Source organism: Heteronotia binoei, chromosome 8, assembly GCF_032191835.1.
Source record: "Heteronotia binoei isolate CCM8104 ecotype False Entrance Well chromosome 8, APGP_CSIRO_Hbin_v1, whole genome shotgun sequence".
NCBI lineage: Eukaryota > Metazoa > Chordata > Lepidosauria > Squamata > Gekkonidae > Heteronotia > Heteronotia binoei.
Genome location: NC_083230.1, coordinates 35,059,818 through 35,086,890, shown reverse-complemented (window position 1 = coordinate 35,086,890; position 27,073 = coordinate 35,059,818). Strand labels below are relative to the sequence as shown.

The 27,073-nt window shown below is 40.9% G+C and overlaps 2 protein-coding genes across 2 annotated transcripts in view; one reads left to right on the top strand and one right to left on the bottom strand.

Annotated features, from left to right (window-relative positions):
* LRRN3 (leucine rich repeat neuronal 3) overlaps positions 1-20,880 on the top strand; it is a 70,031-nt gene extending 49,151 nt beyond the window's left edge. Inside the window, exon 2 of the mRNA XM_060244886.1 lies at positions 17,840-20,880. Within this exon, the coding sequence (XP_060100869.1) occupies positions 18,217-20,343 (2,127 nt within the window). The 5' untranslated portion in view covers positions 17,840-18,216 and the 3' untranslated portion in view covers positions 20,344-20,880. The remainder of the gene's footprint in view (positions 1-17,839) is intronic.
* IMMP2L (inner mitochondrial membrane peptidase subunit 2) overlaps positions 1-27,073 on the bottom strand; it is a 919,024-nt gene that overhangs the window by 585,707 nt on the left and 306,244 nt on the right. The gene's annotated exons all lie outside the window — the stretch shown is intronic.

The following is a 27,073-nucleotide window of genomic DNA, read 5'->3' as shown; positions in this document are numbered from 1 at the left end:
CAGGGGAGGTGAGCACAGCCCCCTGAAAACAGTGGGTGTCGTGTGTACATTCCCTGAAAGCTGTGAATTCACCACTTGCAGGGCAGGAGTGGTTAGCTGCCACATGAAAAGAATGGATGCTGCATGTTCCTGCCCTACAAGCTGTGAATTTGCAGTTTGTGGGGCAGGCATGTATGGTGCTCATTCTTTTCAAGCAGGGCCATGGATGACTGTTGGGGGCAGGGCTTCTCCCCACTGGCCAGCTGGCTAGCATCTCAGGGGAGCCCAAAAAATCAGGGGATCCCTTGCCCCCACCTGGGGACTGGCATCCCTACTGTAGGTTTGTAATTATCCAATGCACAAATTCGATAGAAGTGTTTACTAAAGCCACTGGAACTAATCATCAAAGAAAATATGTACATGTAAATTATAAATAATGACAAAAAATACAGTCTTCAAAACACACCTTCCTTGCCACAAATGATTCCTCAAATAATACAAATTGCATTGAAAAAGTGGAACTATTTTAGTGGTATGGTTTTCAGAAAAAATGTCCATGGAAGTGTGATCTCATCCCAACAAAGTTGAAAGCCATTAAAGCTGCACAAGCAGAATTTAATTTTCATGTGCAAAAAAAGGGGAAACAAAAGATTTGATTGAGCCCAAAGCTTCCTATCATACTAGAGTTCTTCCACAAGAAGAAACAGAAGGAAACATCTGTACTAAGCTTCACTGTATTCCCACTTGTGTTTCTGCTTGCGCAAGATCTTGGGTAACCAAATTCTGGGTATTGTAGCATATAGGGAAAACAGCACTGGCTCCTGAACATGATCCTGTTCATGCTTCACTGTGCTAAGCCTGTCTATGTTTCTGCTTGAACATCACTGGATGCAAGTAAAAAAATAACATCACTGAGTTGTCAATATGAAAAGCCTTCCCACAAATTACATACCATGTCCATCTATGAGACAACAGTGAAGATCAACTATTGGACATACCTCAGGGGGAAAAAAAAATATCTTGGAACTTCATTAGGGGGATTCCAAGAATCCCAGGATGGAAGGTGTGCTTTTCCCTTTAAAATTAAGACTGCAACATATTATGTGATTTACAAAGTGTGCTTCAATGACAGGATATTGCCCCAATAGCTTTTTTAGGGATATGGAAAGCAAAGTAACTGGATGCTTCATGGGATACATGGTGCATGCACTTGTAATACATTCTCAGCATTTCGGACTCTTGGCTTCTGCACAAATTAAAGAAAGAATCCAAAAGAAGCTTTGCAAATAGAAAGAAGTGTGAACTTATATGATCTTGTTCATATGCTGTTTGATCTTTTTGAGCTTCTCTAAGACCTCACCTATATTTTCCAATATTGGGTATAACTAGTGACGTATTAATGTTGACCCTACACCATTTTACTGTTAAATATTGTCAATGAATTTTTTTTCTAGTTTCCAGACATCCAATTCTTTCTCCTGTATAGTTTTTTGCTTGTCTGTTGATCATGAACACTGCACAGCATAAATTAGTGTTATGTGTAATACAATTTCCAAGGACATATTCCTTCCTATCAAATATGATGGAAGTATAATATGATTCCCCCCTTCCCACTTTTCATACTATTCAAAAACTGCATTCTTTGCCTATATAGTTCCTCTCATGAAAAGCCAGCTGTGGCCCAAAAGGCACTGGATTTTTTGAAGTTGAATAAACCTGAACCCTGTTGAACTGTTCTTATTCCTTGCTAGACTATGCTTAGCAGCTATCTAAGACCATGAAGGTTGGTATAACACATTCAGTTTTTCTAAAACATGTTGTAAAGACCTTTATTGATTATCTCAGGTTTGTTCTTGGAGAACTATAAGGAGAAGATGGGTAATTAGAAAAAACAACAGATAATATTTCTACCAACCTCCTCTAGCTGTGAGGGTCAGACCCATTCTGGTTGGCTTAAGAATTCATTTGAGATCTCCATAATAAGTTGTGTTTTTCATTGTAAACTTATTTCATACATCTGATGATGCTGTCTTTGAGCCATGGGAAAGTTCAGACTTCCCAAATGGTTATAGATCACAATTGAGAGTTCAGACATTCAGAAATGTGGGGTGAAACAAGCTACATCCATAAAGATAGGACTTTCCTTGGTGTTCCCATGATCAGAAATACTTAGGAAGAAGGGGGTCCAGGAGGGGTGGGAGTTTCTTAAAAGCGAAATATTGAAAGTGCAATCAGTGACGATTCCTATGAGAAGAAAAAATGGGAAAAGCCTAAAGAAGCCAAGTTAGCTCCATAAACAGCTCTCTAAAGACTTGAGAAATAAAAAAGACTCCTTTAGGAATTGGAAGGAGGGCCTTATAACCAAGAATGAATTTAAACAAATCACCAGTGCTTGTAGAGAAAAAAAATAGGAAAGCTAAAGCTGAGTATGAGCTTAGGCTGGCCAAAGATGCTAAAAGCAACAAAAAGGAGTTCTTTTCTTATGTTCAGAGTAAGAAAAAGAGCAAAGACATGCTAGGCCCATTGCGAGGAAAGTGAAATTGTAATGGGTAAGTGAAATTGTAATGGGTAATGAAGAGAGGACGGAACTACTCAATTCCTACTTTTCTTCAGTCTTCTCTTCTGAGGGAAACGATGCTCAACATGGCAAAAACAGAACATATAAGAAGGGTATGAAGTTCCAACCCAGGATCAGCATAGGGGTAGTATATATAGTTTCTTTAAATGAAACTAAGTCCTCAGGGCCAGATGAATTGCATCCAAGGGTTCTAAAAGAGCTTGCGGATGTAATTTCTGAGCCTCTGGCTATTATATTTGAGAATTCTTGAAGAACAAGAGAGCTGCCAGAAGACTGGAGGCAAGTGAATGTTGTCCCTATCTTCAAGAAGGGGAAAAAAGACGATCCGGGTAACTACTGACCCGTCAGCTTGACATCTATACCTGGAAAAGTTTTAGAACAAATCATCAAACAGTCGGTCCTGGAACATTTAGAAAGAATGGATGTGATTACTAAGAGCCAGCATGGGTTTCTCAAGAACAAGTCATGTCAAACTAACCTGATCTCTTTTTTTGAGAAGGTGACTACCTTGCTGGATCAGGGGAATGCTGTAGACACTGTTTATTTTGATTTCAGTAAGGCTTTTGATAAGATTCCACATACTGTCCTTGTTGACAAGTTGGTAAAATGTGGTTTGGATCCTGTTACCGTTAGGTGGATCTGTAACTGGTTAACAGATCGCACCCAAAGAGTGCTTGTGAATGGTTGCTTATCCTCTTGGAGAGGAGTGACAAGTGGAGTGCCTCAGGGATCTGTCCTGGGACCTGTTTTGTTCAACATCTTTATAAACAGACAATATTGAGCGACATAGACCAATGCTCTGACCTAGTATAAGTCAGCTTCATATGTACATATGTCTTGATACTGACAATGGAGAAGTTCAGGCTTTTAGATTTCAGGGACTTCTACATCAATGCCAAAGCCTCTTTATCTGGGGTAGCTCAGGTGATGTCTTCCTTGTGAAGTTCTATGATTCACTCAAGATTTTTAAGGTATTTTAAAATTTTCCCTCTGTATTCTTACTATCTTGCAAGATAGCTGTTATACCATAACATTGATAGGGTTTTTAAGTTTCTTAAATGAGTAAGTGATGGGATATAAATTTGCTTAATGCGACACTGAAAGCTGGCATACTCTCAGTTGGGTACTTTTTGCTGTTCACAGAAGCAGTGATTCATGGGTGGAGATATCATGTCTGCTGCATCCTTATGACATGAAAGTCACTGCTCTGGGTGTGTGTGTGCGCGCGCACATGCATCTGTGTACACCTGGCAGTCATGGTTGACTTCTGAAGACCCCTACTGGGGCTTGCACATTCAGAGAGGTGGCTTCTATTTCCTGCCTCTGTGTCCTGGCCCTGGTATTCCTTAGAGATTTCCCATCCAAGTATTTGCCAGATTAGCTTCAGAGATCTGACAGCATCAGCCTTGCCTGGGCTATCCAGATCAGGGATACCATTGTTGTTTTGATCTGTACTGTCCTAAATGATCTGGGCCCAGGAGTCCTGAAAGATTGCTCACCCCCCATTTGAACCTGCCCATTTAAAAAAGATTTCCCTTTGAGTGACTTGTCTGGGTTGCTACCAGATAAGTGCAGTATATTTATCATTTTGTTTAGGGTGCCCTATCATTTTGTGGAGAGGTTTCTCCAGAAGCAATTGTTTTTAGATTTAGTAGGCCAGTGATATTCACGTGAGGATGCTGTATAAGGAAGTGTTTATACTCCTAACAATATGGTATGGGAAACTATAATACAGAAGTGGCTAAAGCACACTGTAAAATATTTAGGACCTATTAGCAGTATAAATATTGCTATTTTACAAGACTGTTGCTATATAGAAATAATGCTAAATTTTATACCAAGGCATCAGAGTTACAAGCACACATTTTATTATGACCTTCCTTTTACTTTGCATCAATCTCCAGCTTTTGAATAAGGAACACTTTCAGTATAGAATATAGAGTAATACTAAAAGCACAAATTCAGTTTATGGTAGAGGATAGAAAAGTTAGTCCAAAGAGGGAGGGAGAGAGGGAGGGGTGGGCTACTTAAATACAGACTGGATCCATGAACACACAAGACAGTTGTTTCTACAGAAAAAGAACCAAGTTTGCATAAAAATCTGAAATCTTAAAAAAATACATTAGGGGGTTAAAAAAACCCCAAAATAATAGAAGAACTTGCAGTTTTAAGAAATGAATGCCCACTCAGTGGCCATTGTAGGAATTGCTAGACAACCCCAATAGTATTGGCAGCGTTCAACCTTTTGTTTTAGTCTATATAAGGCAGGTACGGAGGGCAGGGCCCTTTCCAGAGTTGTTTGGGCTTTAGAGGGAAGACTCGTTGAAGCCAGGCCTAATAGCAACTAGGGGTGTGCATTGGGTTCGGCCCATGTTATTTGGGGCAGGGCTGGAGAGCTGGCATCTGGGTTTGCTGCAGCCAGGTCTGCAGAGCAGACCTTGAGCAGATTGTGTTTTGTGTGGCAGGGTTCATAGAGTAGATAGATTTATATAGTGCATTTGGGTCCTATAGAGATTCTCTGGTGTGAAGTTAGGTTTGGCTTTGGGTGCCCCAGGAATTGGACCCCCTGGCCCAATCTTTTTGGGACTTGGGGGGTTTGTAGGGGAGAGTCCCCTGCAGGTCCCCTGCAAATTTGGGGGCTCTCCTTCAAACCCCCTCCCCTCCAGGCGGCTTCAAATATACCCTATTTGCCATTGGTTTCAATGGCCCATAGGGTATAATGGGGATGTATATTCGGAAATAGCCGCGCATCTACCGTATATGCGGCTATTCCGACTACGGAATTCAGAAATATATGGGATTCCGTATTCCCCCCCCCCCCATATATTTCCGAATCCATGTACTACTGATTTTTTTTTTTTTTTTTTGCACATCCCTAATAGCAACCAGTGGACAACTTGCTAATCCTCCCTGGTATTTTTAAGGTTTGAGTATACTGAACCTGAAAAATATTGATATTTCCCAATATTCCTGAATCTCAGTACTGATAATGTTTTTAGGATTTGGGAAAATGTTCAGAAAACCCATTTTCCCCCCAGCTCCATTATATTCTATGGGAACCATTGGAGAATCATAGTGGAGATGCTAGTGCAGCAGCGCAACCTGATGAGTGAAAGGCATGTAAAGAGGCTATGGTCTCCTTAAACGTCTTCTCCAAGCTGTGCCACCACTGTGGCAGTGAGACTCAGCAAATGAACTCAGAAGGCATTTAAAGAGACCACCGTATCTTTACATGCCTTCTCATAGCTATGCTTGAAGAAAAGCCTAATAATATCGGCTTTTATTTAGACTCAACTATATCAGTAGCCAAAAAGAAACTCTAATCCACCCCCCACCCCCCCAAAAAAATACTAAGTAGTTTGTTCAGGTAAACCAAATGTACTCATACACACACACTTGGTACCATGAGACTTGTGTGAGTCACCAAGTCTTAGCCACTTGCTACTGTTTAACAGAACCACTCCAAGAAAGCCAGTGTGGTTATTACAGTTTCAAACCAGGATCTGGAAGACCCAGGTTCAAATCACCAGTCTGCCATGAAAGTTTATGCAGTGACCTTGGGACAATTACACAGTCTAACTGATCTCACATGATTGTTGGAAGATATAACCGAGAGGAAAATGAAGTAAGAATGATGTAACTCACTATGGAGAATCATCAGGCATAAATGAAGTAAATAAATAATAAATATAGTTTAAAATGGGAGCAGATAAAGGATTAGTTGGTGGGTGGAAGGGAAGGAAGGAAGCAGGGAAAAGAGAGAGGCTGTGGGTCTTTCAGCAGGGAAAAAAGAAACACAAGGGGAGGGGAAAATAAAATGCCTGCCACAAGTCCTTGTGGGTCTACAGCTTGTAAACTGTTTAATTTCTATAATGGTCAGCTTATCCCCAGATATAATTAGCTTTTTGTATTATACAAACTTTCCAGATTGTTTGCCTTGTATGGTCCCCAAACTGGCAGCTTTTCTGTCTTACATTCGATACAAAAAAAGGTAAGCCTTTGGCTTTCCTTCAGGCAGCATCTAGTCCAGGGAGCAAAAAAAGAAAGACAAAAGAACATGTAACTGTTAAGTTATGGTGAACTATTTCAAATACAAGCAAAGTCAAGGGAAAGGGATGAATGCATCCAATTACTTTCACCTTGCAGGCAAAATGCAGCCTTTACCCGAAAATCAATTCTAGTATGGATTATAATTTGTGTATTAGTTGGGGACCTGAATACCAACCACCTTCACCAGGAAGGGGCTTTGTAGAAAGGTTATTTTGGAAAACAAAAGTCAGCAATTTCAAAGCTGATCTGCACTTTGTACAGAATGAGTAGCAGCATTCTAGACTGTACCCCTTTAGAGGTACAATCTAGACAGATTTGGAAGCACATTTTCAATGTTCAGTCAAAAACACAAGATTTGTTTAACCTCTCTTTGATGTTCTAGAGTACTGTATGAAAGAACGATCAAATATATGATCCTCACATCTTAGTCTAAAATGGTGTAACCCACAATAGTACCACATCAGCACCTTCCACCTCTTTCTGTACAAGCCATCAAGATTTATACTGATAGGAGGGATATCAGTATTTTTTTTTAAAAAAATTGTATATTATTATTATTATTATTTATTATTAAATTTTATTTGTATCCCGCCCTCCCCGCCTAGGCAGGCTCAGGGCGGCTAACAACATTCAATAAAACATTATACAGAATACAATAATTAAAAACGACATTAAAATTATATATTTATTATTAAATTTTATTTGGTATAGGGTAACTTTCTAGAGTACTTTTCACAAGTACTTGTGAAAAGGCTGAGGCCCTGCTGTCCCTCTGTTTCTGCAGATTCACATACTATTGTTACCCCAAATATAGGTGATTTTTTTGTTTGCAAAGATGTGCTTGACACAAGGAAGTACACATAATACATATATCAATTGTATTTCCCTACAAAGAGACTACAAAAGGAAGCCTAAAGGTCTTTTCAGAATCAACGAACCTTACTCACAGGACAGTGAGAAACATTCTGAGAAATGAACTCCAAGATTTGGACAGAGAGGAAGGTCTCCACACTGGCACTTCCTTTGTGGGAAGAATATATACAGGAGAGGTGCTATGCTTGGTGGGGGAAAGAGGATGCTAGGAATATGAGAACAGTTATTTCAAGAGCTCAGCTTTAAGAGGACAATTGAATCAAAGTGGGGGGAGGGATGAAGAAACCATTACTGACTGAAACAAAAAAAAATATTGTTCAAGGTTGCCATGTTTTCATGTCCACCATAATTTAGTTTTCTCCCAGACAATTTACTTAAGTCTAATTTGCCATATATTTAGGTGCTAACTATGGATATGAAAAAATTCAGATCTGTCAGTGTCAACACTTAAGGGTATCTGTTTTCCCTTCATACAAACATGTCCCCTCCACTTCAGTTTTAGTGCTTTAACATGATAGAGGTTTACAAGATAATGCATGGGATGGAGAAAGTAGAGAAAGAAGTACTTTTCTCCCTTTCTCACAATACAAGAACTCGTGGGCATTCAATGAAATTGCTGAGCAGACAGGTTAAAACGGATAAAAGGAAGTACTTCTTCACCCAAAGGGTGATTAACATGTGGAATTCACTGCCACAGGAGGTGGTGGCAGCCACAAGCATAGCCACCTTCAAGAGGGGGTTAGATAAACATATGGAGCAGAGGTCCATCAGTGGCTATTAGCCACAGAGTGTGTGTGTGTGTGTGTGTGTGTATTTGGCCGCTGTGTGACACAGAATGTTGGACTGGATGGGCCATTGGCCTGATCTAACATGGCTTCTCTTATGTAACAATTTATCGGATGTTCTTGAATCTCTCACATACGAGTATTTCAAAGTTTTTACTGAAGTAAATGTCTTTCTTGCTTTTATGAGTGGATTGTACATCTGAGTTCTCGGGGGGGGGGGAGATAATGCAGTAAACTGGAATCACATGATCAAAACCCCCTAAAATTATGTAAATATTTTAACAAAACATCTGTCTCCCTAGAATAGAAAAATACTTGACCATTTTAACTAAATGTCTGGTTTTGCTCTTCTTCAGACTAGACAAGCAGCCACACTCTCTTCTCCCTTTTTGTTAGCAATCCTTTTCCATCCTTACACAAGGGTGGCAATAACATAAATTATGGAAAGCCTTTTTCAACAGTTTTCTTTGAGAGGTAGCTTTGTAAATACAGCTGTGTTTTGGGAATCCTTACCACCTCTAAATGGGCCCATGTGAAATGAACTGTTTTCCTCATTATCAGCAGGGTATTTTACATTCAAACTGATAAACTGGGGGCGGGGGGGGCGGAAACCTCCTACATTTCTGTCTACGGAAGTGGAACAGGGAGGGAGATTGTTAGTGTCTTACATTTTCTTCTCAGTCCACTCTAAATGACTCTGAGCTCCAGAGATGAAAAACAATATTCAGTTTTATCCATTCCTGCTCAAATAAGAGATACAAATGTCCCTTGAGAATGACAACATGAGTCACCAGTGACAGCAAGAGGCGCAAGCCTAATTAAGGCATACCAATCATTGTCTACAAGAGAGATAATTAGTCTGCAAAGGGTCACATTGTTAGAAAATCCAGAACATATTTGTTTCAAAAACAGTCGGTGTTACTGTCATTGTTAACAGGGGATGCATTTCAACAAAGAGATATTCCAATAGCAAATTATTTTTAATGGTGATTACACACAAAAAATACATTTATGCTGTAAGTTTTAGGCATAGTCCCATTGGTACTTCTACTGTGTAACTGTTGGAATGAACCACACAACACACGTGTTGAGGAGAAAATGCTTCTGGTGACTTCATCACCCTGAACTTCTTAGCAAAAGAATGAGATAAAAATGTACTCAACATATTATATGAAACTGAAAAGCAATGATTTTACCATAGAGTTCCCCCCCAAAGCTAGACCATCCCTGAGCATTATCATCCATGTGATGACATCACTTCTGGGTAGCACCAGCATGACACATTGTATTGTGCAGTCCCCCCTCCCAAAACGTTCCCTCCCACCCCCTGCCAGGAAGTAGGTAAGACCTGGCAACCCTAACTCACACATCTAGACCTTGAATTAATTCTCTATCTATAATGCCATAGTGGATCACCTTGATCTAATTCTCTATCTACAATGCTACAATGGATCATGAGTGTGGGTGAACAGTGACTGCACAACCAGTATGCCTTAGAATACTGAATATGATGTTATGACAACAAAATACAAAGAACCCAGAGGTAAAAGGTACATAGACAGATGATTTCAGGTATGAATTTATTATCTCTTGCATATATTAAATTTGTTTGAACAATGAAATAGAGCCCAAAGGGGGAAGGGGGAGATGCAAGCAGTTGTCTAGAAAAAAGGCCTTACAGAATGACAAAAATCAAATTGGTCCAAGCAAAATACTGTAAGATATGTGTGCACATGAATATGTGCATATGAATGTGAGTGGCAGAGAGGCTTATGCTCATTCACTTGTATGCTCATTCACCAAGCCAGTGCAGTCAGGACACCTTTCCAGTATAATACAGTAACTGTGTATTAAGCTAGAACTGTCTCAAGCAAAAGACAGCAAGGAAATGAGAAGCTTGATCATTTCCCAGCATGCCAGTTGTAGTGATGCCATGTAACTTCTTTGCCAGAGGCATATAATTGTTTAAACAGGGAATAAGAACATAATAGAAGCCATGTTGGATCAGGCCAATGGCCAACCCAGTCCAACACTCTGTGTCACACAGTGGCCAATATGTGTGTGTGTATACACACACAGACACACACACATATATATACTGTGGCTAATAGCCACTGATGGACCTCTGCTGCATATTTTTATCCAATCCTCTCTTAAAGCTGGCTATACTTGTAGCCACCGCCACCTCCTGTTGCAGTGAATTCCACATGTTAATCACCCTTTGAATGAAGATGTACTTCCTTTTATCTGTTTTAACCTGACTGCTCAGCAATTTCATTGAATGCCCACAAGTTCTTGTATTGTGAGAAAGGGAGAAAAGGACTTCTTTCTCTACTTTATCCATCCCATGCATAATTTTGTAAACCTCTTTCATGTCACCCCGCAGTCGACGTTTCTCCAAGCTAAAGAGCCCCAAGCGTTTTAACCTTTCTAAATAGGGAAAGTGTTCCAAACCTTTAATCATTCTAATTGCCCTTTTTTTGCACTTTTTTCCAATGCTATAATATCTTTTTTGAGGTGCGGTGACCAGAATTGTACACAGTATTCCAAATGAGACCACACCATTGATTTATACAGGGGCATTATGATACTGACTGATTTGTTTTCAATTCCCTTCCTAATAATTCCCAGCATGGCGTTGACCTTTTTTATTGCAATCGCACACTGTCTTGACATTTTCAGTGAGTTATCTACCACAACCCCAATATCTCTCTCTTGGTCATTGTCTGCCAGTTCACAACCCATCAACTTGTATTTGTAGTTGGGATTCTTGGCCCCAATGTGCATTACTTTGCACTTGGCCACATTGAACCTCATCTGCCACGTTGACGCCCACTCACCCAGCCTCAACAGATCCCTTTGGAGTGCCTCACAATCCTCTCTGGTTCTCACCACCCTGAACAATTTAGTGTCATCTGCAAACTTGGCCACTTCACTGCTTACTCCCAACTCCAGATCATTAATGAACAAGTTAAATAGAATGGGACCCAGAACTGAGCCCTGCGGCACCCCACTGCTTACCGTGCTCCACTGTGAAGACTGCCCATTTATACTCATTCTCTGTTTCCTATTAATTAACCAGTTTTTGATCCACAAGAGAACCTGTCCTTTTACTCCATGACTCTCGAGCTTTCTAAGGAGCCTTTGATGAGGAACTTTATCAAAAGCTTTCTGGAAGTCAAGGTAAACAACATCTATTGGGTCCCCTTTGTCCACATGTTTGTTCACCCCCCTCAAAGAACTGTAACAGGTTAGTGAGACAAGAACTTCGCTTACAGAACCCATGCTGAGTATTCCTCAATAACCCACGCTGAGTATTCATCAATGTGCCTGCTCATTCTGTCCTTGATAATAGTTTCTACCAACATTCCCAGTATTGAAGTCAGACTGGCTGGCCTGTAATTTCCCGGATCTCCTCTGGAACCCTTTTTAAAGATGGGGGTGACATTTGCTACCTTCCAGTCCTCAGGAACGGAGGCAGATTTCAATTAAAGATTACATATTTTTGTCAGGAGATCCACAAGTTCAATTTTGAGTTCTTTCAGAACTCTTGGATGTATGCCATCCAGACCTGGTGACTTATTCGTTTTTAATTCATCAGTCAGTTGTAGGACCTCCTCTCTTACCACCTCAATTTGACTCAGGTCTTTCAACACCCCTTCCAAAATTAGTGGTCCTGGAGCGGGCAAACACTTCTAATCTTCCACAGTGAAGATGAAGGCAAAAAATGTATTCAGCTTCTCAGCCATTTCCCTGTTCTCCTTCAGTAATTCTTTTACCCCTTGGTCATCCAAGGCCCCCACTGCCTCCCTGGCTGGTTTCCTGCTTCTAATATATTTGAAAAAAAAATATTGTTGGTCTTTATGTTTTTTGCAATATGCTCCTCATAGTCCCTTTTTTGCCTGCCTGATCACAGTCTTGCATTTGATTTGCCACAGCCTGTGTTCCCTTTTATTAATCTCACTTGGACTAGCTTTCCACCGCTTAAAGGAGTCCTTCTTACCTTTTACATCTTCCATTACTTTGTTTGTTAACCATTCAGGCCTTTTCTTATATCTGTTTGTGCCTTTCCTAACTTGTGGTATATATTTTATCTGAGCTTCTAGGATTGTAGTTTTAAATAGCCTCCAAGCTTCCCCAAGGGTTTTGACTGTATTTACTTTACTTTCCTTTCAGTTTCCTCTTCACATGCCTCCTCATCTCAGAGAATTTACCACTATTAAAGTTAAACATGGTTGTGCTGGTCTTTTGGGGCAACTCCTTATTTATACAAATGGTGAAATCAATAATGTTATGGTCACTGCTCCCAAGTGGTGCGATCACTTTTACATCTCTTGGGCATTACTTAGGACCAAATCCAGGATTGCCCCACCCCTGGTAAGTTCTGTGACCATCTGCTCCACAGCACAGTCATTGAGAGCATCTAGAAACTCAATCCCTTTCTCTCGACCTGAACACATATCGACCCAATCAATCTGTGGGTAGTTAAAATCACCTATTATGACACAGTTTTTACGTTTAGCTGCTATCTTTAATCCTTCCATCATATTATAATCATCCTCTATCTTTTGATTTGGTAGGCGATAACAAACTCCCATAGTAAAATTTCCTTTTGGGCCCTCTATTGCAACCCAAAGCATTTCTAGAAGGGAATCCATTTCTTTGACCTCAGTCTTACTGGACTGTATACCCTCTCTGACATACAGAGCCACCCCACCTCCAACCTTTCCCTTCCTGTCCTTCCGATATAACATATCCAGGAATCACTGTGTCCCACTGATTCTCCTCATTTTATCAAGTTTCTGAAATTCCCACAATGTCTATGTTTTCCCCCAACACTAAACATTCCAACTCACCAATTTTACTTTGAACACTTCTAGCATTTGTATACAAACATCTATAATTTCCCAGGCAAGTTAGGCCCGCAACCTTCCTCCTGCTGCCTCAAGACTTTGGCAAACACTCCATACTGTTTGTCACCATCTCAGTGGACAACTCTGATCCATTATGCAGTAGAAAAGTAACAGCTAACCCTTAATGTTGAAAGATACACTAAAATATCTATGTTCACTGTATATGTAAACTTGCACTCTTACTGAGCATTAGAAAATGTCCCTAAAATGTCTCTCTCGTTTAAAAAAAGAAGCATTTTCACTATTTCATTCTGAAATTCTGAACCTATGAGAGATGAAATTTATTCCCCCTCTCTAATATTAAAAGCAAACTATCCACTTGTTCACAGCTAAATTTTGAACTGTAAAACTGCTGCCACCTCTCACAAGTGTGCTGTAGGCTGCTTTTGTTTTTTGTTCAAGGTGAGAAATTAATCACAGGCACACAAATGAAAAATCAATACAACCAGTTGACATTAGCAAAGCCCACAATGGCATGTCAAAACAAGTCTACTTCTCCCTTCTACAGATCATTTAATAAAGAATGAGAATACTGCTGCACAGTTGATTGTGGAATTTGGTTTCTTTCAGTAGGTTAAGATATCTTTTAGTCAGGTAGCAGAGAGTTGCGGCATTTTCTTCACTGATATGAAAACACACAGGCACAGTATACCTGCACATTAACAGCAAAGCACCATCCACACACATTGTGCATATGAGCCTGCATGGGACTCAGTTAGGGCTGCCAGGTCTTACTTGGCTCCCAGCAGGGAACGTCCATCACATGCACAAAGCACATGCGATGCAATTATGTCACCTGGAAGTGACATCATTGGTGGCATAGAGTTTTTAACCCAAATGCTAGAGCATCCCCCACACAATATGCCAAGCACGATGATGTCACTTCCGAGGCATGCCAAAAAACAATTTAATTTGAGGCATGCCGAACACAGTTAGCTAATTCCATAACAAGGTTCTGTATTGCTAAAAGCATGAGAGACAACTTCTGTTTAATGAAGAGAGAAAATCACGGAGATTCATCTTCTAACTGCCGTGTTGCACCCAAACAGGTATTATTAATTGTATCTGAGGAAGTAAGAATGCACACGGAAGCTCATATATTAAACTTTGTTGGTCTTAAAGGTGCCACTGGATTCAAATTTTGTTCCACAGTATTATTCTTGTGACTCAAATTATACAAAAGGACACATTAATAGCAGATGTTTATATAACTACTTCCAGAGTTCCATGTTTAGATCCTAAAAAAGGACAATGATCTTTGTCTTCCTCCTTCCTTGGTGCAGATCCCTATATCTTCCGGGGTTGCAGTGCTGGGGGCAAAGTGAAGTGAGAAGAGGGTCTTTGCACAGATGATGCAAATATTTGTGCTGGGAAGGGAAGTTCCTGCAGATTACACCACTTCAGCACTCCACGCATCTCCTGCTATTCCCAGGGTCCTACAAACCACAGGAGTAGCTTTTGGGGATGAGGACAAGGGGCTAAAGCAAAAAGAAAGGGAGATGATGCAGATTCATTTTGAGAATTCCACTCCATATGCATCAGTGATTTTTAAAAAAAAAAAAATTAAACATGCTAGAGACTAATAAAGGTTTAGCTATAACTCTAAGGTAATCCTAATCCAATAATAAACTTTGACCTTTACCTCAGTCTGTCCCTGTACTGTGCCAGCTTTGCACCTGCAATTCTTCAAAGAAATCATGCTAGTGTTACTTCCCTGAAATCTTTTATGGAACAAAGAGACGGACAAGAAATACTTAAAGACTGAGGCCATGTAAGCCTTTTGCACATAGCTAACAGTAGGGTGATGAGGAATACAGATTTGATTTAATTTAATTTTTAATATAATCCAGACCAAATGGCCAAGCCACACTGTTTTACCATGTGATCACAGTCAGTTTGCCCTCTTAATTAACAAACTGCATGTATTTCAGCCCACTATACTTGATCCCCTCGTCTGATGAAGTGTGCTTGGAGAGCACATGAAAGCTTACGTTCCGAATAAAACTTGGTTGGTTTTAAAGGTGCAACTTGACTCCTGCTTTGTTCAAATGGAGCGCAATGTATAGCTATATAATTCAAAATAAAATGTTTCAAACCAGGAGTGTCAAACTCATTGTTATCAGGGCCAGATCTGAATAAACGAGACCTTGTTGGGCTGGGCTATGTCGGGTTGGGCCAAGCCAGGTCATGTGTGTACCTATTTAAGATTAGGTAGCAGAGATATAAATTTTATAAAGAACACAAACACAAATACGTATTTTTAAAAACTTAAAACATGCTTAAAACGTTAGCACTCATTGGTCTTAAAGATGCTTTCTTTGTATTTTTCCCATGGGATCAAGGGAATTGGGCAAAAGAAGCTCTGGCTCTTTCCTTCCTTCCCCAGGGGGCTGGAGGTGGAGCCTCAGCCAATAGAAAGAAGAGAGGTTTGGCTCAGTAGCTCTGCTGTGCAATTGAGAGAACCTGGAAGAGCAAGCTATTCCTCCCCCCTTCCTCCCCAAGGGAGGACCCTCAGCCAATGGAGAAAATAGCAGCTTTGCTCTGTAGCTTCTGTGCAAAGCAAGCTGTTATACAGAATGAACCAAGATATAGGGAGAAGGAAGCAGATGACAGCCAGTTGCTTGGGGGCCTGATAGGAGTCCTTTGGGAGCCTGATTCGGCCCCCAAACTGCGTGTTTTGGCACTCCTGTTTTAAACAAAGGCGATATAGATGATTTATAGAAGCATGTTATGTTACTCTTTCTGACAATGGTAGTTTTCATTTCAGATAACATTTATCACTGGCAGAATAGTTACTAGTTATCTGAAAGTTGTAAATCAGTTTCACAGATAAGGACACAGTGCCAACAAATGCAGAGAAAGAGCCAAATTAGATGTTGGCTGAGACTTTTATATGCTTTACATCTTTGAAGTCACCCTTTGCCAAGGATGTTGCAGTTTCTGTCCACTTATAACCAACAATATCTCAAAATATATTCATCACTGTCGGCAAACCACTGAGCTTATCTTACAGTTTGTAAACAATGCTACTAGTGTGACTTGTTAATGCTAGAAGGGATGGTTAAATAAAAACCAGAAAGGTAGCATATGGTGTGACTGAATCCTTTAGGCAGGTAGATTTTGCTATGCAATGGTATGTAAATTGCTTTGAAATGAACCCAAGTTAAAGTGTGATTCTATGCAGCCTAAGTTCATTCATTTCATAATGGATTTAGGAGTACCTCTGCATAGGATTGCACTGTTACAATGGAATCCAAAACAGTTACACCATTTTAACTACATCAGTGGGAGAATAGTGAACTAATACTTCCTCTGTATGCAGATTGTTCCAGGCTGAAAACGTAAGAAGAGCCCCGCTGGATCAGACTAGTAGTCCGTTTTGCCTTACACAGTGGCCAACCAGTTACTCTGAAGGGCCAACAACAGGGCATAAACATCGAAGCCTTCCACCAATGCTGTCTTCTGGCATTGGTATCCAAAGGTCTACTGCCTCTTTACTCACCATGGCTATTAGCCACTATTCAGTTCCCAGTATAAAATAAATAAAAGGAGCAGAGTAGGGAAAGATCTTGAGAGACACTCAGAGCAGAGAATTAAGTGCTAGATCAACCAATATGAATTATTATTACGTAAATTATAAAACTGTGTTGGTTAGCTTCTGCCATGGGAAGAGGGCCAGCACCTCCAAAACTGCACAAGTACTTTTGTATGTCAATAGGGGCACAGAACTTCTGTTTCTTTAACACCATTATGCCCAAACAACAAGCCTTCTGTTAAAAAAAAAAATACAGGTGGTGATATGGTGGGGGGGGGGGGGTATTCATATTTTAAAAGGAGGAAAAGCCCAAACAAGCTAAAAGTCACTCTGAGTATGCTAAATTACAATATCTAATTGTTAGGATCCTTGACCACATGATCCACTTTGCAGATGCAGATTATATATACGTAGGAATTAGTCCATAGAACATCACAATGGGGATTTTCAAGCAACACCAGCTACTGGAATTATCTGCTGTTCCTTTAGGCTTAGGCAAAATGATTCCCAGCAAAATTAAAATCTCTGGAACACCACAAGGAGACAGAACAAGTCCGGGTGATACTGTCATTTATTAGGAGGTGAAACTTTATGCTTCCTCAGATTTCAGACTCCCTCACTGGGCTTGGAAGCATGAGAAACATCAGGATTTTCAAAAAGTGTTTTCAAAAATGATTGTAAAACATTTTAAAATTTCAAAGAACAAATATCCATGCTCCTTTAGGGTTGCCAGGTCCAGGTTGGGAAACTCCTGGAGATTTTGGGGCTGAGTTTTCAGATGGTGGAGTTTGGGGAGGAGAGGGAGCTCAGTGGGCATGTAATGTCATACCGCCCACCCTCCAAAGCTTCCATTTCCTCCATGGCCACTGATCTCTGTTGTCAGGAGAACAGTTGTAATTCTGGGATAACTCCAGTCCCAACCTGGAGGTTGGCAACACCAGGCCCATCCCAAGCTTTATTTTTATTGTACTGACATTCATTTGATAATTATGTTTATAGCACTATGGAAAAAATAGCAACACAGATGTTTAGGAACAAAATGTGAGTCTCGTGACACCCTTGCCTTATTAGGATTGTTGTTTTATATACTTGCAAGTACTAATTTATTCTCATTTTTATATTGCAGGTCTCTTTTCCATAACAATAAAAATGAGGAAGATATCTTGGGATATGACATCAAAACTACCATATAAGTAGTCTCCTTCCTTTTGAACAAGATTCCGAATGGACTTCGTTTTCAAATGCATTGCAGTATTTACCCCTATGAAGAGAGTAACATCATTTCCAAAACATGCCTCTCATAATGAGAGAGAGTGCCACTTATTTCAGGGATGCCACTTATTTCCAAGAAGAAGGGGATTATTGTGCTTCTTCGTCATGCATCTTATTTTAAAAATGAAAGTATTTGTCTTATCAAATGACTGGCTCTACCTGAACTTTTTAAAAAAACTGTAATTGTGCAATCCTTAAGGGCCAATTACTCTTCAGGAATAGTGAGCTAAAATGAAGGACATGCCACTCATAATTCACTTTTTATTTGGTCTAACTACCATTGCACTAGTAAACACTGTGGATAAAAAAGCAGACTGCCCTCAGACATGTATGTGTGAGGTACGGCCATGGTTTACTCCAAGATCTATATACATGGAAGCTTTGACAGTAGACTGCAATGATGTAGGCCTATCTGCCTTCCCAACCAGATTGCCTGCTGACACACAGGTTCTACTCCTACAGGCAAACAACATTAAAAAAATTGAATATGCCTCAGATTTCCCAGTAAACCTTACTGGCTTGGATTTATCTCAGAACAGTTTAGCTTCAGTGGCCAATATTGAACTGAGAAAGATGCCCCAGCTGCTCTCAATGTATCTTGAGGAAAACAAACTTACAGAGCTGCCTGACAAATGTCTGTCTGGATTAATCAATCTCCAGGAACTCTACATTAATCACAACCTGCTTTCCTCAATTGCACCAGGAGCCTTCATGGGCCTAGATAATCTTCTTAGACTTCATCTCAATTCAAATAGTCTGCAACTGATCAACAGTAAATGGTTTGAAGCTATTCCTAATCTTGAGATTTTAATGATTGGAGAAAATCCAATAATCAGAATCGAAGATATGAACTTTAAGCCCCTTATCAATCTGCGCAGCCTGGTTTTAGCAGGCTTAAATCTCACAGAAATACCAGATAATGCCTTGGTTGGCCTTGACAATTTAGAAAGCATCTCTTTTTATGACAACAGGTTAGTTAAAGTGCCCCACACAGCTCTTCAGAAGGCTACAAACCTTAAATTCTTGGATCTAAACAAGAACCCTATTAACAGAATACGAAGAGGGGATTTTAGCAATATGGTACACCTCAAAGAATTGGGAATTAATAACATGCCTGATCTTATATCTATAGATAACCTGGCAGTTGACAATTTGCCAGATTTGAGAAAAATAGAAGCTACTAATAATCCCAGATTATCATACATCCACCCCAATGCATTTTTTCGACTTCCCCGTTTGGAATCACTCATGCTCAACAGTAATGCACTAAGTGCTCTGTACCGCAGTACTATTGAGTCTTTACCTAATCTCAAGGAAATCAGCATTCACAGCAACCCAATCCGATGTGACTGTGTCATTCGATGGATTAACATGAATAAAACTAGCATCAGGTTCATGGAGCCAGAGTCATTATTTTGTGTGGATCCTCCTGAGTTTCAAGGTCAGAATGTGAGGAAGATTCATTTCAGGGAAATGATGGAAATCTGCCTTCCACTGATAGCTCCAGAAAGTTTCCCCTCAAATTTGAATTTAGAAACAGGCAGCTATATTTCCTTACACTGCAGAGCAACAGCAGAACCAGAACCTGAGGTATACTGGATAACTCCATCAGGGCAGAAGCTATTGCCAAACACGGTTTCTGCCAAATACTATGTACATTCAGAAGGAACACTAGATATCAGTGATATAACACGTCAAGAAAGTGGCCTATATACGTGCATTGCAACTAATTTAGTTGGTGCAGATTTAAAATCTATTATGATTAATGTGGATGGCTCATCTCCCCAGGATAACCATAAATCTTTGTCTATTAAAACAGAAGATGTGCGATCTAATTCTGTACTACTGTCGTGGAAAGCAAATTCTAAAATAGTGAAATCTGCCATTCGATGGGCTGCTTTTCCAAAAGATGGACGCTCTCTGCCTTCTCAGAGTGCTCGCATCCCATCCCATGTAAAGGTGTATAATTTTACACATCTCGCTCCATCAACGGAATATACAATTTGCATGGACATCCCCACTGTCCAATTGCGGAATGCAAGACAATGCATCAATGTCACCACAAAAGGACGAGACCCGCCAGTGACAAATTATGAGAAAAGTAACATCATCACATTCCTGGTTTGCCTTGGGGCTCTTTTGGGATTCATATGTGTAGTGTCTCTCTTCAGCTGCATCTCTCGTGAAATGAACTGTGATGCAGGACACAGCTATTTAAGGAATTACCTGAAAAAACAATCTTTTTCGTTCAGTGAGCTTTACCCTCCTTTAATTAGCCTTTGGGATACTGGCAAAGAAAAAAGCACAGCGCTCAGAGTCAAAGCAACGGTGATAGGAGTTCCAGCTAACATGTCATGAAATATCAGTGTTGCTGTGCTTAATGGTTTAAAATGACATGAATAAAACTACAGTTGTGCTCAACAAAAAAAGGAGAAAAAATTATTCCTCTACAAGCATCACAAGCTTGGACTCAGCTAATGGAGATTGCTATCAATAAGGATAATTTACTGATGTGGTATTTTTTTAAAAAAAAACCCATAAACACCTGTCTTCAAAGAGTACTGTGCCAACCAAATTGTTTTATAGAACTTTATAGTGTTACTTCTTATAATCTAAGAAGTACTTAATACTGTTGCAACAGTGCAAGTAGGAGAGAGATTTTTCTGTCTTTGTTGTTTTTTAAATTAAATGTAGGAATAGTGAAACTGAGTAATATCCTCCTCCCGTGTTGTACGACACACACTAGCCACGAGGTTTTTTTTTTTCTTTTGCAGTGACCAGATAAAACTAGAATTGATCCGTGGTGTAATAAAATGGAGAAATTCTGTAGAGTAGATACCGTGACTATGTGAAACTTTTTTATGAGCAAAAATACATTTTTGATTACAACCAAAATAGTGTTTTACTTTTTCTAAAGAAATTCTTCTGCAGCCTACTGTCTAACACATACATTTCAGTGTTGCCTAGCACATGTCTACCACATACATTTAAAAAATGCATGTATTTTCCAGTGGAATTTCATGTCTGAATGCTTAGAACATTCAGTTTTTAGGTTGCGTTAGTGGAATAAAAGACACAATAAACTACTATCCTCTATGTTTAGGAAGGAAAGGAATACATTTTATTACTAAAAGCTGAAAACCAGGACACTTACAGTCTGTCCACACACACACTCCCGGACTTACAATTAATTTGTAATCTATGAAGCACTCAAAACTGATTACATTGTACGTATCACTATAATCATTTCTGCAGGGTTTTTAAGGAGCCCAGTGCTTACTGCAACTTACGTTGCCATCCTAAGCAGAGCAACACCTTTAAAAGTCAATGATATTAGAAGGTTGTTTTCGGGGAACTACTAAACAAGGAAGGGGGGGTTAAGGGTATCATCCAAGCTCCCAGACCCAAGTTCCAATTTGGGGGGTAGGACTGGCTGGGTACTTCCTTGCTGGAGAGAGAAGAAAGCCACAACAAAGATCCTTTATTAAGTCCAGTTTACTATATTCTAAGTAAAATAGACAGTTGCAGATACAGAAATTCATAGTGTACACACTCTTTGAAAAAAACCCACTGCCTATTACAAATAAGGAACATATTCCCCCTGGCGCTGATCAACAGCCCTGCACATAGGTTTAACCAGACATTTTATACCCTTTTAGACCTGTAGCTGTTAATGTACCTATTGATGCACTTAGCACGTAAATCCACCATGGGGGTTAGTACACAAGCCAGACTACAAATGACTAGAACTGGCCCAATGCACTGACCCAAATACTTCTTATTTCTATCTCTGGGGGGCAGGAAACTCTCAAGAATGCAAGTTCTTCTACCCTATTATTCAGCCTCTGACAGTAGCATTACTAACTCCTGGAAAGCATATTTAAGGCAAAAGTCATGTACAGAGTTATCTGTATCAGGAAGGCCACAGCACCCGCTGAGTTATGTAGCCTCCTGAGCAGGGCCGGATCTACATATTTTTGAGGGGGGGGGAGTAAAAAATGGCACCCCTTAAATTTTTTTCTTATGTATATGTATATAATCAGTGTTTTTGATATAGATAAATAAGCAACTCCAGCGATGCTGGCCACTGGACAAATGATGGAGGGGGGGGGGGACAAATGCAAAGGCTTAAACTAAATTTTAAGAGACAAATCACGTGTCATAAGTTGGCTACTTAGTAAGAAGCACAAAAATATGCTTTTAAAACCTGATTTTTTTCCCCTATCAGCATTACTTTGAGAAGGAGATCAGAGCAGAGTTTCAAGTGGAAACACTGGCAAGGGGGACATGAGTGAAGTTGCTTCTGCCTCTTCTGAGTCTGCTGGTTGAACACAGAGAAGGGTAGAGTTTGCCGGGGAAGAAAATAAGGGGCAAGCACAGACAAAAGCTAAAAGGAAGTCCAGCTCCCCACCCCTTCACCAGCTCCCCACCCCTTCACCCCACCCCTGTGAATGAGGAAGGAGGGGAAACCTTAAGGCTTCTCCTGAGGGACTACTTGACGTGTCAGTGCAGCAAATTTATGGGACAGGGTAAAAGCTGGAACAGCCCAGAACGGGCATAAAACAATGTAGACTGTCACAAAAAGCACTGGGATGCATCACAGACACTCAAGAACAATATTCTAGAAAAGAAAAAACAGAACTCATACGTCCTTATTATCCCGTTCCGACCCAAAATGGCTCTGGAACACCATGGAACTGACCAGAACGGGCATCAAACAACCTGGGCTGTCACAAAAAACACTGTGATGTATCACAGACACTCAAGAACAATATTCTAGAACAGAAAAAGTGGAACTGACACGTCCTTATTACCCCGTTTTGGGCCAAAAGACCTCCGAAACAGGCCGGAACAGGCATCAAACAACCTGGGCTGCCACAAAAAACACTGGGATGCATCACAGACAGTCAAGAACAATATTTTAGAAATTAAAAGGTGGAAATCACAAGTCTTTATTAACCCGTTCCAGGCCAATATGTCTCTGGAACACCCCAGAACAGGCTTTAAACTATCAATGGAAGAATGTTTTGGAAATACAAATGCAAAAAATGTCACTCTGTTATTTTCCTGCTCCAGGCCAAAATTACTCCAGAACACCTCCAAACTGGCTGGAATGGGCATTTAATAAGAAAGCGTACCACCAAAAAATGTGGGATTCATTGAAGGCGCTCCAGAACAACATTTTAGAAATCCAAATGCAGAAATACTGTGCACTTATTAACCTGTTGCAAGTTAAAATGCCTCTAGAAATATTGTGTATTCATTTCCTCTTTCCAGGCCAAAATGTCTCTGGAACAGGCCAGAAAAGTCATTAAACAAACAATAGTTCCTGTAAGTTCCCTAGGTAGAGCTAGGAGATACGTTTCTACAGATATGAGAGATGTCCTGGTTTGTGGAAAAAGCTGAAAAGTAGAATTAAAAATGGGAGTCATGTGCCACAGCACAGCCACATATAGATGCCAGCAAGGGGATTTCAAACAACTGAGAAGCAGAGATGGTTTGCCATTGTTATACCATGCCACTTTCTATCCCATCCAAACTAACCATCAATGTTTTCACTTGCTCAGGCATCACACAAAATTGTCTGAAAAGTTGTTGCACCTAGCACCTGGAGATTCCCATGAAAAGGTAGAGATGACCTAAGAGAATGCTGTGGAAAGGACAGTTGGTCAGATAAGAGGAGGGGAGAACAACAGAGGACTAGATGGGAGTGGCAGGCAACAGGGTCAGGGCTTAAAATGCACCAGGCATACTTTTAACTCCAAGGTCCTGTCCGGTGTGGTTTGGGGCTTAAATCATGGCCTTAGATTAATGTGGGTTAAGTAGCTGCAGGCTACACAGCACAGAGCCAGCGGCTGGCAGTGGAAGGGCTCCCCAAGGGTTTTTGCAGGTCCCCCACTCACACATCAGCCAGTTTGTTTGCATTCCACAAAACTTGGTGCAGTATTTAGCCAACTAACAATAGAACAGAGATGTCATATTAAAAGGAATAACTGGAACAGTTTATGCACTACTCCACATAACCAGTCGCATCTATTCAGACTAGTGGTGGTTGTCCCAGGTTTTCTAACATAACAAGTTTTCTAGGCTGGCTTGCAGAGATTCTTCTTTAACTGAACATGACAAAAAAGTGAACCTTCTGTGGTATTTTCAACCACTGTATTATACCACTTCTGCAGGACCACCTTAATCCATGCAGTGGATCAAAATAGTAAAGCAATGGGGGGATGTCCCTAGTGCACTGTGGATTAATTAATGTGAACAAAACCAGTAATGTAAAGACTGTTGATGGTTGGAAAGTTACCTGAAGACAGGAAGGGTTAATAAAAGTGTACTCTTTCTGTGTTTTGTTTTCCAAAATTTAGTTCTGGAGTGCCTGTAATCCATCCCACCTTTTTCAGTGGTGCTATTATTTCTTAAATGCCCATCCCGTTGTGTTCTGGAGGCATTATAGCCCAGAACAGATTAATGTGCATGACATTTCTGCATTTGGATTTCCAAAATATTCCTCTAAAGAGCCTATCATGCATCCCACTGCGTGTTTTTTGGGGGGGTACTGTTATTTGTTGAATGATCTTTCTACCTGATCTGGGGTGCTCCAGAAGCATTTTGGCCTGGAACACAATATTTTTGTGTTTGAATTTACAAAATAGTATTCCAAAATAGTGTAGTTAACACATCTCACTGTTTTTCACAGTACTATTATTTCTCTAATGCCTGTTCCACCCTGTTTTGGAGGCATTTTGGCCCTAAATGTGCTAATAAGGACGTGTCAGTTCTGCTTTTTCTGTTCTAGAACACTGTTCTCAAGTGTCTGTGATGCATCCCAGTGCTTTTTGTGGCAGCCCAGGTTGTTTGATGCCCGTTCCGGCCTGTTCTGGGTGTTCCGAAGGCATTTTGGCCCGGAACAAGGTAATAAGGACGTGTCAGTTCCACTTTTTCTGTTCTAGAATATTGTTCTCAAGTGTCTGTGATGCATCCCAGTGTTTTTTGTGGCAGCCCAGGTTGTTTGATGCCCGTTCTGGCCATTTCCAGGGTGTTCTGGAGGCATTTTGGCCCAGAAAGGGGTAATAAGGACGTGTGAGTTCCGCTTTTTCTGTTCTAGAATATTGTTCTCGAGTGTCTGTGATGCATCACAGTGTTTTTTTGTGACAGTCTACATTGTTTTATGCCCGTTCCGGCTTTTACCCTGTCCCCAAATTTATTTCTCTTTGCCTAAGGAATGGGCTGTGCTGTGCAGGAAGCAGATACACTTGAGGAATGAGCAGAAATACAGCCAAGCATCTCAGTCATTCAGCCCATACACACACCCCACCTTGCCCCAAGTGCAAAGGATTCTGCACAGTGCACAGGAAGCTAGCATACCAGGTGGGCAGCCGTATGGGTCTGAAGCAATAGAACAAAGTAGAAGTCCAATAGTACCTTTAAGACCAACAAAATTTTATTCAGAATGTAAGCTTTCGTGTGCATGCACACTTCTTCAAATGAGGAATGAAGGACAGTGGAATGAGCTACATATAGCTGGTGGTTAGTGGTTTTCATAGGAAGCTGATGCAACAGGGCAGCAAACGGGTTGGGGGGGGGGCAAAATAACTATACATACCATCCTCATGATAAGAAGAGCTTTTCCAACATTGCAGGACTTCAGAGGAAAGCTACCTAGTGGAAATGTAAACATCACTAAAATTAATGGAACTTACCATGCGGAAAAGGTGCTTGCAAAAGTAAAGCAGGGGGTGGGATCAGAAGCATCACCTCAAACCAATGCAAAGTAGTTTTCTCTAAGGTAAAAAGAAGGAAAGAAGAGAAACAAATGAAAGGAAACAGACAGATAGAAAGAGAAGGGGGGGAGAGAGGGAGTGGGCCGTCCTTACTGGTCAGGGTGCCAGGAGGAAGGAGGAAGTGGAGAAGGAGAAAGGAACAGCTGCCCCCCCTCTCCCAGCAAGCTTTTGCAAGGCACAAGTCCTGCACAGAGGAGAGGAAAGGAAAAGCCCCAAGGAAAGTAAAGGAGTCTAACCAGGAGTGGAAACCAGAACCAAGCAGGACAGTTCTAAAGAGTGATGGGAGAAAAGGGGGAAAGGAAGGGGGTTAATGCAGATCTGTAGGAGAAGAGACAGTGGGAGGTGAACTAGGAGCAAGATGGGAAAACTACTTTGGAAGAAAGAAAAAAGAAAAGAGGGGAGTGAGAGGCAGGTCGTTATGGTGGTGAGCAGCCAAGTCCAGGGAATAAGACACAGCAGCTGCCAAGGGGGCTGATGGGCGATGGCAGGGAAGGAAGAGATCTTGCAGACCTCTCCCTGAGCAGCAGCGCGGCAAGAACAGGGAGGTTGGAGCACTGGGGGAAGGGGGGCGGGGAAGTCAGAGGGAAGGTTTGGGAGAGCAGCGTCGAGAACAGGGAGACTTAAAGGAAGTGGCGCCAGTTCCCACTCCATCTCTTACTGCAGGGTCTTTAAAGGGGGAAGGGGGCAGATGGGGGAATGCAAGGCAGCTTTGTATTGTAATGCTTGAGTAAGCAAAAGTAGCCAATCTGTGGAGCTGCTGGCTTGTTCCACCCCCCCCCCCAAGGAGTGCTGAATTTGGCACCCCCTCCCCAGGCGCCGCCTGGGGCAAGCACCCTCTTTGCCCCCCCCCCCCGATCCGGCTTTGCTCCTGAGAGGCAGAACTAAAGATACATCTATGGAGGCTAATTTACTATAGAAATTAAAGCAACATAGGTGCAGCAAGGACCGAGACAGTGAGGGGAGGGACGGTGGCTCAGTGGTAGAGCATCTGCTTGGGAAGCAGAAGATCCCAGGTTCAATCCCTGGCATCTCCAAAAAAAGGGTCCAGGCAAATAGGTATGAAAAACCTCAGCTTGAGACCCTGGAGAATCAGGCATTACTCTGCTTAGTCTGGCAGAGTTAGTGAGTAAAATCAGGTTTATCCCTGTCTTAAACTGTAGAAAGCAAACCTGATAGGTAGTGATTTGGCATGACCTATCCAGTGGCTGCCATGACATGGAAGCTGTGGAATTACACAACCAACTCTCTGTGTGACAAAGCTCAAGGAAAATATATTTGAATTGCTCTAATAATCCTAATAACACCAT